The 15,818-nt window shown below is 37.6% G+C and overlaps 1 protein-coding gene across 17 annotated transcripts in view; it reads right to left on the bottom strand.

The window, feature by feature from the left end:
• Window positions 1–4,675: 4,675 nt before the first annotated feature.
• Window positions 4,676–15,818, bottom strand: part of ARNTL2 (aryl hydrocarbon receptor nuclear translocator-like 2) — a 36,831-nt gene continuing 25,688 nt past the window's right edge. For 16 of the 17 annotated variants that reach the window (XM_046939178.1, XM_040697030.2, XM_015289859.4 and 13 more), the window contains 7 exons: window positions 15,040–15,146; window positions 14,274–14,424; window positions 13,052–13,107; window positions 12,160–12,268; window positions 9,071–9,158; window positions 7,264–7,372; window positions 5,511–6,781 (listed from right to left, as the gene is read on the bottom strand). In XM_046939178.1, the coding sequence (XP_046795134.1) occupies window positions 6,648–6,781; window positions 7,264–7,372; window positions 9,071–9,158; window positions 12,160–12,268; window positions 13,052–13,107; window positions 14,274–14,424; window positions 15,040–15,146 (754 nt within the window). In that variant the 3' untranslated portion in view covers window positions 5,511–6,647. Of the gene's footprint in view, window positions 6,782–7,263; window positions 7,373–9,070; window positions 9,159–12,159; window positions 12,269–13,051; window positions 13,108–14,273; window positions 14,425–15,039; window positions 15,147–15,818 lie in introns of all 17 variants that reach the window. The other variant, NM_204133.2, reaches the window with a different exon arrangement.

Raw genomic sequence — 15,818 nt, 5'->3', positions numbered from 1 at the left:
AAAAATAGCTGTTAATATCTGTAGCAATCAGACAGATCAATGTGATGGGAAAGACGTTACACCAGAGGTGTAACGATGGAAAGATCAGCACAGTAGAAGAGTGCTATAAAGGAATAGAAGACTGCTCACCCATATCAAAAGATTCCAGGTTTGGAGGGGAAAGCTCCACCAAGGAGGAATCTCCAACAAGACATCCTTCCCCAGTGATAGTCAGCCCTTAAATGGGGTCTAAGAGAGGTGCAGCCAGGCTCCACCCCTTCTGGTCACACAGATGAATTGCCTTCACCTGTGCTCCCAGGGCTGACTGGATCCTTTCCCCAGGTGATCAATCAGTGGTTCAGGCCGTGACTCAACAGTTACCATACGATGTCTGATCACTTAGGAGGAAAATACAAACCCACCACCCAGAGCACGTGCCCAATTCCCACAGCAACAACTTCCTAACTGTACGGGAACAGTTGAATCACGGCCTGAACCTCTGACTGACGACCTGAGGTGAGTGCTGAGTCAGCTGCAGGGGCACAGGTGAACGCAGTTTCACCTGAGTGACTGGAAGGGGTGTAGCCTGGCTGTACCCCTCCTAGACCCCATTTAAGGGCTGACTCCCAAGGAGGAAGGATCTTTATCTAGAGATCATCTCTCTGGGAGCCCTTCTGTGAGCCCAGGACACAGGTAAGCTCTTTATTTCATTACTCCTTTGTAAATGTGATAATCTCTCTGGTCCTGTACCTGTATACCTATTTACCTTACAATCTGTATACCCATTTGCCATACACTAACACACAAGCAGTCTAAGCTAGTGCTACCAGAACAGGTTAGAAGTTCTGTGATGACAAAAAAAAAAACTCCCCGCCATGAAAATCCCATTATCGGGCAATTTCAGATACTGGAAGTTCTTTCTTCTAGAGCTCTGAACAACTGTGACTCTGCATTTGTTATAGTAGAACAGTCATCAGGATTAGCAACTGTCCCAGCAAATCCCAGTTCTGTGCACTTTGTTACCTATAACCCTGAGTTAAGGCTCTCCTAAGCAAGGCACCAAGCTGAGGGCAACAAGATGGGGAGCTGGAAGTGGTAACCTCCCACCCCTTCTAAAAGGATCCCCTTTGTAACACTAACAAACTGCTCCAGGAGCACAAGTTTCAACCAGCCCAGCTCCTGGCTCTTTCCAGACTGATAAGGCTCTGTTTCTTTATCAGATAATCCAGAAACCTCAAATCAATAATTACAAAAGCGTGACTGAGGGTGGATGAGTGCCATAGGTTTGAGTACTCAGTGAAACTGATTGCATGAAAAGGCAGCAGCTGCTGCTTTTTTCTCCCACTGGAGAAGTCCAGCCTGGTACTTAGAATGTTTTCCCCTCAGACTGCTACCAATAATCCTCTTCAGCATCTTTAAAGTTACTGCCCCTTATGCTTATCAAAAGCCGAAATAACAGTAAAGTGATTCTGATAACAAAGCTTACCGGAATCAGTAAATAAAGGTTAAATATGACCAAGACAGAGGAGGCTGGGTTGTTGGTTCTTCTGTCTCTGCTTTGTCACAGCCACTGAGATCCCATTCCACAGCCCCAGCCATACACGTCTCCTGCCTGCAGCATGGTAGAAAATTACATTTTAGATTATTTATGGAGGTAGTTGTCCTGTCTGCTGCCTTTTTTTTTCCTGTGACTCTATGTGGAGCTTCACTTCATTTGATCTTTTTGTTTATCTACATACTCCCTCGACATTGGACTCCTTCCCATGGCGTTCCACCAAAGTAACTGTAAGAACTCTGAAATAATGACCTCTGATTTCTGAGATACACAACACATGTTTTTATACTGGAAACTCGATGTTCCTTCCAGAACTAGGATATGAAATGCCCCAAAGGGTATAACAAACTAAATACAAGTTTGTTTTTTTTTTTGCAATGACAACCTATGAACTAGATGTAATTATTGTAATAAATCACCAGCAAGACAGCTCCAAAGAATTGTGATTTAAGATGGAGAGCTGTGGGTTCATAAAGGGGTACCATCATAAAACTCTAAGAAGTCATGTGAGACACAGCACAGAGACAGGAGAGGAGACGCAACTGTTTGCTGTCATTTCCAGAACAAGAGGAAGTGACCCCAAAATGAACTAGTAATCCAAAAATGAAGCAACAGGAGCCAAAACAGATATGAGCAGCTCTTCCTGCAACAAGCAAGGATGTTTCCACAGGCTCAGTGCAGGTAGTTCAAATAGACACACTTGAAACGCGTTCCTTGGGGTTTGCCAAACAGACACCAAATGAAGCTGAGGAAATACCCCCAAGCTGAAAGCACTTAAAGCTGTCACTGTGCTTTTTCCTTGTCCTCATTTTCTTTAGGAGTCAGCTCGTGCCTGTGGCTGCTCTCAGAACAGGGCAGCCCTACTCACCACAGCTTCTCTCATGCTCCATGCAGGACAAAGCCCAACCAGCCCTGTGTCCTACAGAACCCATTTCTTCAGCACAAGTGTTCAGCAGGTGACTGTATCTTGCTGACACAATGCAATTTTTGAAGAACAAGAGATTTACCATCCCTTTAATACCAATAACAAGAGCGTTATCTGTTCCCAGGAAAGAGGTATTCTTAAAGGCCTGGCAAATCAGACATGCTCAGAGTATGAGGGATTAAGAAACCAATTTGCTTATTACCCCATTTTGACAAGACAAAAATCTAAGCATGGAACCACTCTGGTGGAAGTATTTATATCAGCTCACTCTAAATAACTTTTTTTTTGGTAAATATTAAAGTCTCAGTGTCCTACTCAGCTTAACCTCACCTGTAAGGTTTATGAAAGAAGCAGCCTTTGAAGTTAGATCTGTTTAAAATCACTACAAATTAACTGAAATGCTGTAGTATTCAAAATTGTGTTGTTCTCTCCAGTCTTTTTTAGAAACGCATTGATACACTTCACAGTTACAAGAGAGCCCACAATGATTCCTGGATTTCCTCTCAGTTGTGCCAAAGTTCTCTAGATTCTGCAGGACAGACCACTGCTGTCAGGTCATGCACTCCTGATATCCAGCAAACGCTGTGGAAGCAAACACCTATCTTCCAAATAGGGCCACCACTATCACAGCAACAAACAGCAAGCAGGGCTTATCCCACAAAACTTCTTTCTCATAGCCGAAGATTGTGTGTTTGTTTCAAGAATTTTTGGCATAAAAACAACTGGAAAAGTCATATGTAGTAACTGCCCATACATGCAAACGTATCCTTCAATAAATCAGACAGTCTGAGCTACTTCATTTCCCTTTCCATCATCTAATACAGTAAAATAGAAGCTGACACATACATGCACCTCTCTTAGGACCCTTAAATATCCTTTAAAAGAAAAAAATAGTAGGCTGACACAGCTTGGCAGCAGTTCCCCAGGACCTCATATAAAAAGTGCTGCACAGACAACAACTGTATTAGTGAAACTGTTCTTTGCTGCTTCCAAGGGACATGAGAACTTTTGCTGTGCCTCAGGAAGCAGATCTCTTCCTCGCAAGGAATAGGGGAAGTTTCTTATCTTAGATATGACAGCCCTCTGCCACAGAAAAGAGGAGCTACCGAGATGAATCTTCTAGAACACACAATGTACTGCAGCAGCACAAGCTGTCCCTCAGCAGCTCACTCACCACTCCACTTACCTTTTGCTGGATCTATTAACAGTGCTGTTCTGACATACGGCTTTTCAGCTTTTAGCCTGCAAGAACCAAGACCTACAAATATCTCCACGACCTCCATATTTGTACAGAATACAATGATTCTCATCTTGGATGGAGAACAAAATGGTTGCCTTCAGAAAAATCTTAAGTGACACAAAACTTTCCAGCTGATTACTTCCTGGAATTCCAGGACATTCTATGGATGTACATGATATATTTCAGCATACAAAGAAGACTAAGTGGAAAAAGACAGAGGTCAGGCTTTGAGGAAAAGCAGCAAGAATATACTCTTCATTTTGGTTTGGGTCACAAATAGGAACGCACTCCAATCAGCAACCAGCAAAAAGATTAACTCGAGCCTTTTGTGCTTGTGAGCAAACAAAAAACTTACCCCCGCTAGGGACTGGAGCTACCAGAAACCGTACTACTTCAAACTGCCCTGTTAGGTATACAGGGAATGAGCCTGGGATTTCAAAACATGAGCATTTCTGTTTAAACGTGAGTAGGCACTGCTGTGGACAGACTAACAGCTGAGCACAAAAATTATATTTTATCAAGCTGATTTAACCACATCTTCTGATAACCTGTACCATACCAAGAAGTCTGTCTTCTTACTAGGACGGTACTCTTACACAAACAGAAATGAGCACATAACTTATTTCAGCTGTATTCAGAAGTGCAAATAAATTTCACCTCTTCATACATCATAAATACTTACAAATGGCACTTTTTGTTCTAGGATTGCTTTAAGCCAGAAAATTTGGGAACGGTAAAGGGAGAATCTACAAATGAATTGTGACACTCGATGTTGATTACTGACTGCAAATGATCTAGTTACTTGGCTTTGTTTGCTTTTATTTGTTAGGGAAATGCAATCAGGTTCCAAAATAGTGGGTTAACTCTGGAAGATTATATAACTCTTGTGAAAGAATTAATATGTTCCTTCAATAACAACATCTGCACCATTTTCAAACTAATCAGTTAAGAAAGAAACCACGCTGAGGAGACTCTGTATAGCTGTAAGTCATTTACTTACTTATTTCTCTGTCTCAGCCGCAGTACTTCTTGTTTTACCTAGAATTTATTTTTACCTTAACGGTCAAAAATCATAAAAAAGAGAAAACACATTTCACAATGGCAAAAACTTGAAATTCTTAGTTTACAATTAGTACAAATGCAAGTCTAACAATTATTAGAAAATGCCCGTGTTGCTGCTCTTTTTTCCCCACTTTCCTGCGTGATACAGCTCCAAATGGTTTTTCTGTGAAGGAACAAAAGAATTTATTCCAATAAAGCTAAAGAACAGGTCATTTTGGCCCCAGGTCTTCAAAAAACTGTGAATGCAGGAAATCGCATGCAGGGTCAGTGCAAAGTATTTACAGACAATAAAAAAGAAAAAAAAGAAGATGAACCGAACAAACCATTCTAGAAAACACGGACAAGATGTCACCAAAAAATTCATCATTTCTGAAAGAATTCATATCTATAAGATATAAAGCTGCTCTGTCAAAGCATAGCAAGTCAGTGCTGGCAAACTGTGTATTCATTCATGGAAAGGTGGCTCCCGACAGTAGAAGCATGACATCTGGCGGCTGCTTAGAGAGAAGCCATCTGTTTGTTCACACTTCATTCTGCCTTTGTAAGATCTGGAAGGGCTAGCTGCCTCCCACCTTTCAACTTCAAACAAATGTGACAGTGCTTATGGTGGTGCCTACGGTTAAGTTCTCATATCTGTGTTAAAGTAAGATGCACAAATATCAAATGCCTTTCAGTGCTTTCCTTTCATTATGTGAACTTAAACAAAATATTTTAAGATCTATGTTTTTATGATACATAATTCACACACAAACTTTTCCATACATTTAATGTCAGAAATAAAAAAATCAATTTTATATATTTATGCTATATTGTTTTAATGCAATCTATTAAATGCCACGTTCTTGAGTAATCTGCTGTAACTGGGATACAGGTCTTAGAAAAGCTGTGTCTCAAAAGAAGACCATTTCATATAGCACTACATTACACAATGTCTTTTAAAAAGTCACAGACTCTAGAAATAGAAAAATCACCCTCATGTCCCAAAACAGAAATACTACAAAGGATACTACAGAATTTTAACATCTTTCACTAATAGTGCTACCCTCATTCAGGAACTAAGACAATCTATCCAAACTTCTCTAGTTAGTAAATAATCTGCGATGAAACCGAAATGCTTTATTACAGGTATAGTGTTACTTTTCTTAGGTTCTACGCACTGTCCCTCTAATAACACATCAGAAATAATACAACATAACAGTTATGACTTTGTTTCTCTTTCTTCATACCCTTACCACGTTTGTGTACTGGAGAAATGACCATAATGATTGTTCTCAAAAATCTTCTCTTCTGATTGCTATGGTGATCTAATTATAATCCATGATCCCAGAAGCGTATGCTTCATTTTCACTTCTGACTACAAAAATTGCACTTTTGAAAAGAGCAAGGAATCAAAAACCTGCATCATTTAGGAATGACAGTACCCGATTTTAAAACTATAGCGTGTGCATATCAGAGTTACAATGAAATATAATAGCTATAAATACTTTTAGACTCTAAGTACACTAGGTTCTAGAGAAAGCGACATAGATAATCAATGTTGTCCCATTTGAAGCAAAAAATAAATAAAAGTTTAAGTGTTAAAACTAAGAAAAATATTTCTGTATATTGTACAGTACCTCTTGGTTAAAGCTTCTTAGAAAAAATATAAGCATTCCAGTTACAGATAGTTCAGTATTAAAAGTTCAAAGTTCCCATCGTGAAAAAAAATATTGCATTTTTCCATAGTTGCAGCAGAAACTGTCTCTCTGTGAACAAGGCTTCAGTCTTTAAAAATATATTGATAGTACATAGGAATTCAAATGAACCATTAAAAAAATACAGTACTGAGGATGTTCGGTTGTTGTGCATTAAGGATTTTAAATTCCTTCTCATTCCAAAAATCGAAACTAGAGAGCCCATTGGATGTCACTGAGTTCAGCTGGATCCCCAAGTCCTCCATCGGCCTCCAAGTAATTCATAAGAGCGGTCATGGCAGTGTCATCATTTTCACATATTGCAAAGTCCAGCTGAGAATTACCACCTAAAAATTATTGAAACATTTATGTATGCAGTACAAAGCATGACTAATACGGTAACTCTCCCAACAGATTTGCTTTTAAACAGCATCTTTCTCTGAAGATGAGGCAAACGTGCAGTACATGTTAATAAATGAAATAATAGAAATAATGGCTGCATGCAGACAGTCAAAGGCTAGCTACTGAAACCTGTTATCCATGCATGTGAAGTCTGTGCCACTGATGTAAAAAGGTGTTTGCTACTATGTTGCCTTGCCTATCTTGGATGAATGCTCCTTCAAATCCTTATTTGAAGGTCATAGCTCAACTGGAGGAGAGCTATAAGACAAGACAAGGCATTTCTATCAAGAGCCCCCTCATCTTAAGACAGACACTGACAAATCCCTTGAAATGTTATAATTTCTATGTGGTTGTATATTAATGCATTAAAACAACACAGAATTACTATAAATGCCTTCTCCTACAGCCAAAGAGAAATAAATCTTACCGAGGAGAGGCTCATTACTGGGGAATGGAATAGCACCTTGGTTTTGTTCTGAAGTCTCCAGAACTTCTGCTTCTGAAGGACATAACTGAATCAACTCTTTATTCGGCACCTGAGAGAACAGAAGTAGTAGAATTAAACTCTAAATTTAACCATAATTATTACATTACCGTAGCAGTAGAAACGTATTATTAACATTAAAATATTATTATTAAAATTAATGTAAATAGCTGCCAAAGCATTAAGAACTAAATAAGAGTCAATAAAAGATATGCATCAAGGCAGACCTATTGCATATAAAAATCTTCTCTTTATTTATTTATTTATTTTTAAACTAGAGTACACACAGCCCCAGCCTTTGCTTAAATAAGAGGTGATACTTACATGTCTGTCAAAGGTACTTCACAGTTTTGGCATCTGCCCTACTGGGTGTTTAACTGAACAATCAGTAAACAAATCCAGCACAACAAGATGCACTAGTATACAATTTCCATGTGTAGTACTGTAAACTATAAATTCCCAGTGACATCAATCTATGTCAATATTGACACATTCTTGCTAAAAGATAAAAACCCACATATCTTCTATATGTTATACGCATCTATATTGTATATGAATCATGAACTCAAGTATTTTCTATTATTAATTTGCATCTTGTTACCATAGGGATGGTGGAAGTCATCCAAGTACAAATATACCAGCAAAAAAATATTTTGTTTCATGTAGGACATGTATACAATTTAGCAGAACAGATTTCCTGGGTTGCCTGTCTTGTGTATAGTCTGCTAGGAAATTATAATGAAGCTGAAATGCTTTAGCAAAGCATTTTAAAACAAATAGGATACCAAAGAACAGAACAAAGGAACATCTTCAATGAATACAACTAAGTTATCCTTATGATGAGATGCTGCATGCCAGAAAGAGTTCAGTACATGTATGTCAACTAACTCTTAGGAAGACAGACCTGAAGCAGGGAAGGGGTAATCCGAGCATCATAAGAAAAAGAGAAAGCCAAAACAATCCATCGAACAGAACAGTATTGTTATGCATTGAAATAGCAATGGAAGGATAGACTGGCTTTAAATGGAAAGAAATTTACATTCAAAGAAGTGTAGATGTTTGTTCATACAGTGCACACTATGCTAAAAATGATACACAATACACTTAGGTAAAAAAATATTTCTTCCATAGATTTAGCCAGTAAGTCTAACAGATTAACAAAACAGTACGTTCTATCTCTTTTTTCAGAAGACCACTGAAGTACCTTCTAAGTAAAATTCTTAAACATTCGAAAGCTGGGAACATGCAGCATGCATTTTTAGAGGGGTCTTCAGGAACACAAAGGTTAAAGTAGAGAAAAAACTTTGGAGAAAAAGCAAGAACTGGTGTTTAACTTAGGTTGTCAGTCTGAACTCAAGCAGGTAAGAAACACTTTTACTTTTTGATGACCACTTAGCAAAAGTTTTAAGGTAACACAAAGTTCAGAAGAGTCCTTACCACGTGAATCACATTCATCAAATTAAACACATCATATAGTTTCAGCAAAGATCTCAGTAACTGAACAGTGACTGCAGTCCTCTTAGCTTCAGAGAATGGCCCCTTGAGGCTTGAAGTGATGTCCCAGTAACTAAAGTTGGCATTTCTGCTGCTGTCACATCTTACAAAACAAATGTTCATAGCTGCCAAGAAGCTGGCAATACCTTACACGTTCTCTCACAAAAACACAAGCCAGAGTAATTGGCTTAAACATGGGCTTTGAGCTATCTGATAGTAACCTCTCAGTTTTTTTTACAGACAGTGATATACTCACATTGCTGCAGTTTACAGTTAAAGCTGGAGATGGTGACTTTCTCAAGAGATGTGATGGACTTAACTCCCCAGGTGGTGAAGAATGCAACCTAAAATTACATGTGCAGTTGATTTACCAAGTTACCAAGTCACACTGATCATGAAATGAAAAACAGCCTGCTGCAGAACCCGCTAGATCTCTCCTCCCCAGTGACGAAGCATGAGCCAGCCAAACCGAGACGCTGTCCTAAATTCTCCTGAAGATTCTAAATTCTCTTGTTCTTGATAATGTAAAAAGCACAAGAGATCATTAAAGTCCACTGGTCTTAATTACTTGAGCACACTTTTCTATTTTCTTAAGTCACCAACAATGACAGACCAAAGAGTACAAGGTTTCATTTGTGCATACTGGAATAAATAGGTATTTTTAAAATACATACCAAATATAGACAATGTAAGCAAGTTCTGTTACATGGTGTAGGGAAAACTAACAACGCATCCTCTCATCCTCCCTTACCAAACATGCCAGATACGAAAATAACATTGGAAATGTTGTACCAGGGCCTTTTGGGTCTTTGTTCCCATCTCCACCTGCTCTTCCTGACTCCCAAAGGAAAAGGCTATAGCAGTGGGGCACTCTGTACGCTCCAGTTTCCACCACATCCTCAGATGCAAAACGTGGTAAAGGAGGAAAAGTGGGAAATGAGTGAATAAACAGCCTATTTAAAGTAAGTGTAGTTGCTTGAGCAGAAGATTTATTAGTTCCGTGTATTCCAAAATCCAGTGTACAATTTGGTAAGCTGCACTGCTGTCTCTAAATGCTGGGACAGGAAGATCAGATTGAATATCTTTTAGCATTGCTGTAACTGAAGTGATCATTTCTCAGATGCTAAACCGATTCAAATATGCCCATAAGTAGAGGTGTAGATATAACCCTGATGTTCTTTTAAACTTGGTGCTGCTTTATGTACAGTGCTAAAGTCATCTGTGTCTCATGGACACCAAAAAAGGAGAGAGGAAATTCAGATATTATATGAATTCTATTGGATTATGTCTGTAGTCACAGAATTACTTAATAAAAAAGAGCTGGTGTTAACTTCTTTTGTCTAACTTTGCTCACGTGGATGAATGTTTTCAGCAAAAGTCATGGGATCTAAATCAAGAATGTAACACTGATGTTAGAAGCTCTAGAGTACGTGTCAAGATAAGCTCTATGCTCAGGCCTGGACATTTACCATCAGAGATGAGAACTTCTGCCAACTTACTTTGGTCTTCAAAAAATTTGACAGAATGGCTCTTTCCCTTTAGAGGTGGTACTGATGGGAAGACATTAAGAATGGCGTTACTGAAGTGTAACATTTTCTCTTTGATGCCAATGGTATCAATAGGATTTTTTTTTTGTCAGTGATTTTCCTCCTCCTTTATGGATGATGTCAGTAACCTGTCAACATGCTGCAGATGGATTTCTTTCCAAATAGCAATCCTTTCATCCTATCACTTCTGATGCATTTATTCCTTTCTTCCTTTCATTCAAAAGGAACAAGTCCCTGTGCAATTTGGCTATTCTAGTAAAGAGATATGACTTCATTGCTGGAAAGTGATTCCAAACTACAGGAAACAAAGTCAGAAAAATGTACCACTGTGAGTCATTGCATTTTTTAGGCTCTGGCCGTGGTTTTCACTGCTTCAGAAAAAAAAAAATACCGTGTTCTGATGAAAAGACAGCTGAGAAGACAATCACTTTATGAGGAGATAATACGTAATTATGGAATTCAGCATGCGGAACAGCAAACTACGCTTAAACAGTCTGACAGCCTTTTGCAGTAAGGTGACTAGCTTGGTGGAATACAGGCATTAGTAGTGGAAGATCTGACTTCAGTGAATTTTTAACACTGCCTCCCCTAACATTCTCACAGATCAGCTGACAAGTTGGACATCTACTGAAGTCTAAGATGGCTTGGCTTGCTATTCCTTACACCTCTACCATTGTTTACAAAACTGGTGTACTTCTTACTGGAAGTTTTAATATTACTGCAGTCCTTAAGGCGTGGTTGCAAATGTGCTGCTGGAAAAAGTTACATGGGATCTCAGAATACATTGCATTTGAAGATATAAACAACGTCTTGGTGTTTCTTTAAATAAAATAAATAAATGGAAATGAATGACCTAAAGTCAGGGGCATGGCTTCATTAGCCAAAGCTGCCATTTAGATGACTGGTCCTATCTTGATAAGATGGTAGTACTGTTATGCAAGATCTGACCTTAACAAAAGTGGTTGGAACTTCTGATGAAGCCTTGATTCCTGGAAGGGCTGTGCATGTGGATCCCAAAAGCCCTGGAATTAGCTGCCTCAAAGACTTTCTAAAAATGTTCTTAAATAACCGATGCTGATATAGTGCAAACTGGTATAAAAACCTCTTTGTCTATAAGCAAAACCAGGCACCAACGTGGATGCAAAATACAAAAGACACAGAATATATTCACATTAAAATTATGTTTCTTCCTTTGGAATTCATTTGGTATGCAGTGAAACAAGTTAGTTTTAGAAGGCTGAGTCTTTAATTAATAGCTTGAATCTGGCATGGATTTCCATTTGGAATGGTGCAGTCATATTTTTTAAATGTACAGCTGGGTACTGAGGAGCAATTGAGCTATCACTTTAGTCTGTTCAGAACAATCAGGAAGGGACAAAACAGGCTATGAAAGCACTCCACTGGGTATTGTTTCAAGGAAATCTGTTTGCAGGGTGAAGCTATCAGAAAAATATAAACACCACTCACAGGCAAATAATTTTCTATTCCCTAATGATTTATCTGCTCATTTTAGTTTCAAACAAAGGAGCATTACAGTAATACTTTTGAAGACATAGCTACATAATTCTTCCATTATTGCATCCCTAGAACAAAACTATTTATCAAGATCAGTGATGTGTATGGCCATGCATGAGATCTACATTAGCTTATAATCTATATCAAACAATGCCATTGCTCAACCAAAAGATATTTAACATATGTAATAGAAATGAAACTTGAACAGTCCCCACATAATCACATATTCCCCCTTCTCCATCTTTACTTAAAACCCTAACATATGATATTAAGTGTTTATTACCTTTGTAATTCTAATATTTCATTTGCAATTTCAGTTCCTATACTTCCAGCACCAAGAACTGTTCCAGAGGACATTCCAGGTACACTCACTAAAGACTGTTTTACAGCACCTACAGTTAATAAAATAAAATCTTAAGTTTGTACCAGTTTCACTATTCAGCAAGGAGCAATCACCTTAAGGATTCATTTTAAAGCAGTTTTTGTTCTAATCTCTTACTGTCAGAAATAAAATTCTACAAAACCCTAACCCTATGGGAATTGTTATAAGGCTTATTTGAAATACAAAGATAAGTGAATAACGTTAATTTGAAAGCTGATGATCTTCAGCAATATAATTACTAGCTTTAATCATTATCACCTCTATTCTCTCTCTCTCAGACAATTCAAAAAGAATGAGGAAAAAATGTTGTATTTTCACAAATGTTATACTTTAAAAGCAAATATTTTAAAAAGTTTATAGCAAGATAAAAGAAAACCACATAGATATCAGAACTTATGCACAGTAGAGAATTGTTAACAATACATATATCTGTGTTACCCTTTATTCTGTAGCTAAACTCAGTGCACCAGTATTTCTGCAGAAAACCAGAAAAAGCATGAAGAGACTGGGTGATAGAAGCATCGTGTCCTACCAACCAAAAACCAGGTCATATCAGAAGTTACCGGAGGAAAAAGATATGCTGCAAGCCTTTCTGATCACAGTTACATGCAACACATGAATTAGAATGCTGTAACTAAATGGAATTACTTTTTAAATTACTTCATTAGAATTACCTATAAAATTACTTTCTTAACTTAGTAACTTAGCATTAAAAAAAAATCCTGGATTAAATAAACCTAAAGTTTCAAGATCAGGACATATGCCTATGGTAACTGTAAGAAGCAATACTTGCCTTCTGCAGGCTGGGAACCATAGGAGACCTGTTCTTCAGCAGACTCATTGTGACCTCTAAGATTTAAATAAAAGCACAAACAAACAAAAATCAGAAACATTTTCAATGGTAAAATCCAATGTATTTCTATTTTATTTCAACCAGTACTTCACCAAGAAGAACGAACATGCTCAGTCTAGTAATAAAATGAGATATTCCTTACATATTTCAATGTTAAATCCTTTCTACTTTTATCTCTGAAGCACTGAATACTCACTGACACTCATTCCCAATATCAATAACTAAGGCCAACACAGTTGTCTACGTTACATGACGAGAACCAGACTGCCATTTGTACTTATAGGAGGGAGAGCCATTAATCAGAAACAACTGCTAATAGAACAGATCAGCAGCTACTTTCTGCTAGCAGCTGCTGTCTACCTCCCCTCCCCTAGCTGCAGATGCCTGGATCTCCAGGGCAGGCAAAAGTGGCCTTTGGCTGTTGGCAGCACAGACTGCTTTAACTGCTCTTCTTTGTCTTGTTGGGGAAAAAGGACAAGGGCAAAATAGACAGGTGATGTTGGTTTAAGACATGAACCAACTACAGAATGGGTGAAAGGTCCCCAGACCACTTTGTCTAATGGAAATAAAACCATCTTCCTCCCCCTCCAAAAACCACAGTTGTTGAGAAAGGTGCTCAGTATCTTTGGAACAATCCAAATTATCATTCCATTGCAAGGCACGAGGAATTAAATGTAACAAAATAAGAACGAAACACACTCCAACAGTTCATTTACTGTCTTGTGGGCAGCTGCCTTTCGATCCATTTGGAGAGTAACTTTTTGTTCTGCCTTACATGTCCTATGACCTATCAGTTATGCTTCTCCTTATTCTAACACATGAAGACTTAAAAGCTCTGAAGGAAAAAAGAATAACATCATTTTTTCCATTTATTTGTAGCTATTTTCCTAAAAGATCTTTCTTCCTTTTGTAAGAAACTCTTTCCTCTAATTTTCAACTAGCAAATTGTGCAGTTTTCATAGTTAAATCCATGAGCTAAGCCTGAAATCAAAATCAACTCGTGCAAATCAAATGCAAAATATTCTTCCATGTTACTCAACCTCTTTATGCACTGTTGGTACTTTCTAATCATGTTCTGCTTCTTAAAGATGCTGTTTTCTATTAATGCTAACTGTAATTAAGACAAAAACTAACATGGGGAGTCATATAATAAATTACTTACAATACTACAGTGTTGTTTGATACAATGTACTCCAGTTCCTTGGTCCAGGGATTCATGAAACTAAACCATTGACTCTTTAAAGTAATAAAACTTCCATCTTTTGCTCTAAATTTGTAGGAATTTGTAAATACTTTTTCTTTATTCTGCAGCACTAGATAAAAAAGAGGAAATACAATCACTATTATTCATACTTCCAAGGACTGAGATGAGCTAAAAAAAAATTGGTTTTGTGGTATCATAAAATGTTTTTGATGATCAAAAATTCAAATTAAATGCCAGAAAAATGTTCAAGACCAGATCTCTATGAAATCAAACTACTGTTTTAACAACGCTGCTAATCTTAAATGACAGCCCATGTACTATGTTACTGCAGATGACTAATAGGGAGACTCCTAATTTGGTGAACTTTTATCAGCGGTGTCTTTAATTACATGATTAGGCACATTTGCTCTTCAGGACTCCTTTATTCTTATAAAGAAGAATTGGAGCACAGGATTGAAAGAGGCGCTATTGCCCAGCAATAAAAGCACTGCACCAAGATCCAAGACAACAGAAGATTGTCTTGACAAGATCCTTGACAACAAAGAAACTCCCTGGTTTTCTTACACACTTTATGAGGGCATGTCTTAACGCAGATGTAGAAAGGGACAACGCTAAGATTGTTTTAATTCGTTAATTCCCAGCTTCTGATTTTTTGATTTGCACTGTTTTCACACAGCAATTACATGTAGTTGTATATAGCCTGGGAGAACCAATCATTTTGTACCTTCTTTATGTTTTTCAGCTAGATGATTGTGATCATCTTGATGGCAGTACTCGTAACAAGAAGTTCCTAGAAGCTCTTGTGGCAGATACCCTAAAATTGCTGTTGCACTGTTAGAAATAAAAAGATGAACTGCGGTGGATACAAACAATTGCAAAGCTTGCTTTCTTCAGTATCAGATGAAGCAGAAAATGAATATTTAAAGAAATAGATGCTTACGCTCATGTTTGGGAAAAGATATGGCATTAGAATTGCTCTAAAACAATAGCAAATATCAACTGCAGTTTACCTCGGATCTGTTTGCAATGGATATAATGGATATAATACAGGATAACAAGACTGTGTAAGAGTATCAATTCAAAGACAAAATAACAGTGTTTAAATATGCAAACCATTTGTACGCACAATTTAAATGAACACAAACTGCATATGATTATTAGCTCTTCCAATTAGGCAATCAAAATACCAAACCCACATAAAAAAATTAATAGTTAAATTTTGCTCTGCTATATTAAGGAATAAATTTGAACTGACGCTTTTAGATATAAGATGAGATGGCTGAAAGCAATAAAAGTCTTACAGTGACAATAATGAAATTCAAAATGTGAAGTGGTAACAGTTTGTATGACAAACAAAAATCTGTATTAGAAAAGTTCAGGAAAAAGGAACTTGGCTTACAATTCTAGTGAAATAATTTTGTAACTCATTTAATATAACGTATTTGCTCAAAATATTAAGATATAAATAAGCAGTCATTTTCGGTGAAGGGCTTATCTTTTTTT

This window comes from Gallus gallus, chromosome 1 (genome assembly GCF_016699485.2).
Source record: "Gallus gallus isolate bGalGal1 chromosome 1, bGalGal1.mat.broiler.GRCg7b, whole genome shotgun sequence".
In the NCBI taxonomy this organism is placed as follows: Eukaryota; Metazoa; Chordata; class Aves; order Galliformes; family Phasianidae; genus Gallus; species Gallus gallus.
The sequence above is the reverse complement of the archived record's forward strand: the minus strand, read 5'-3'. Positions and strand labels throughout refer to the sequence as shown.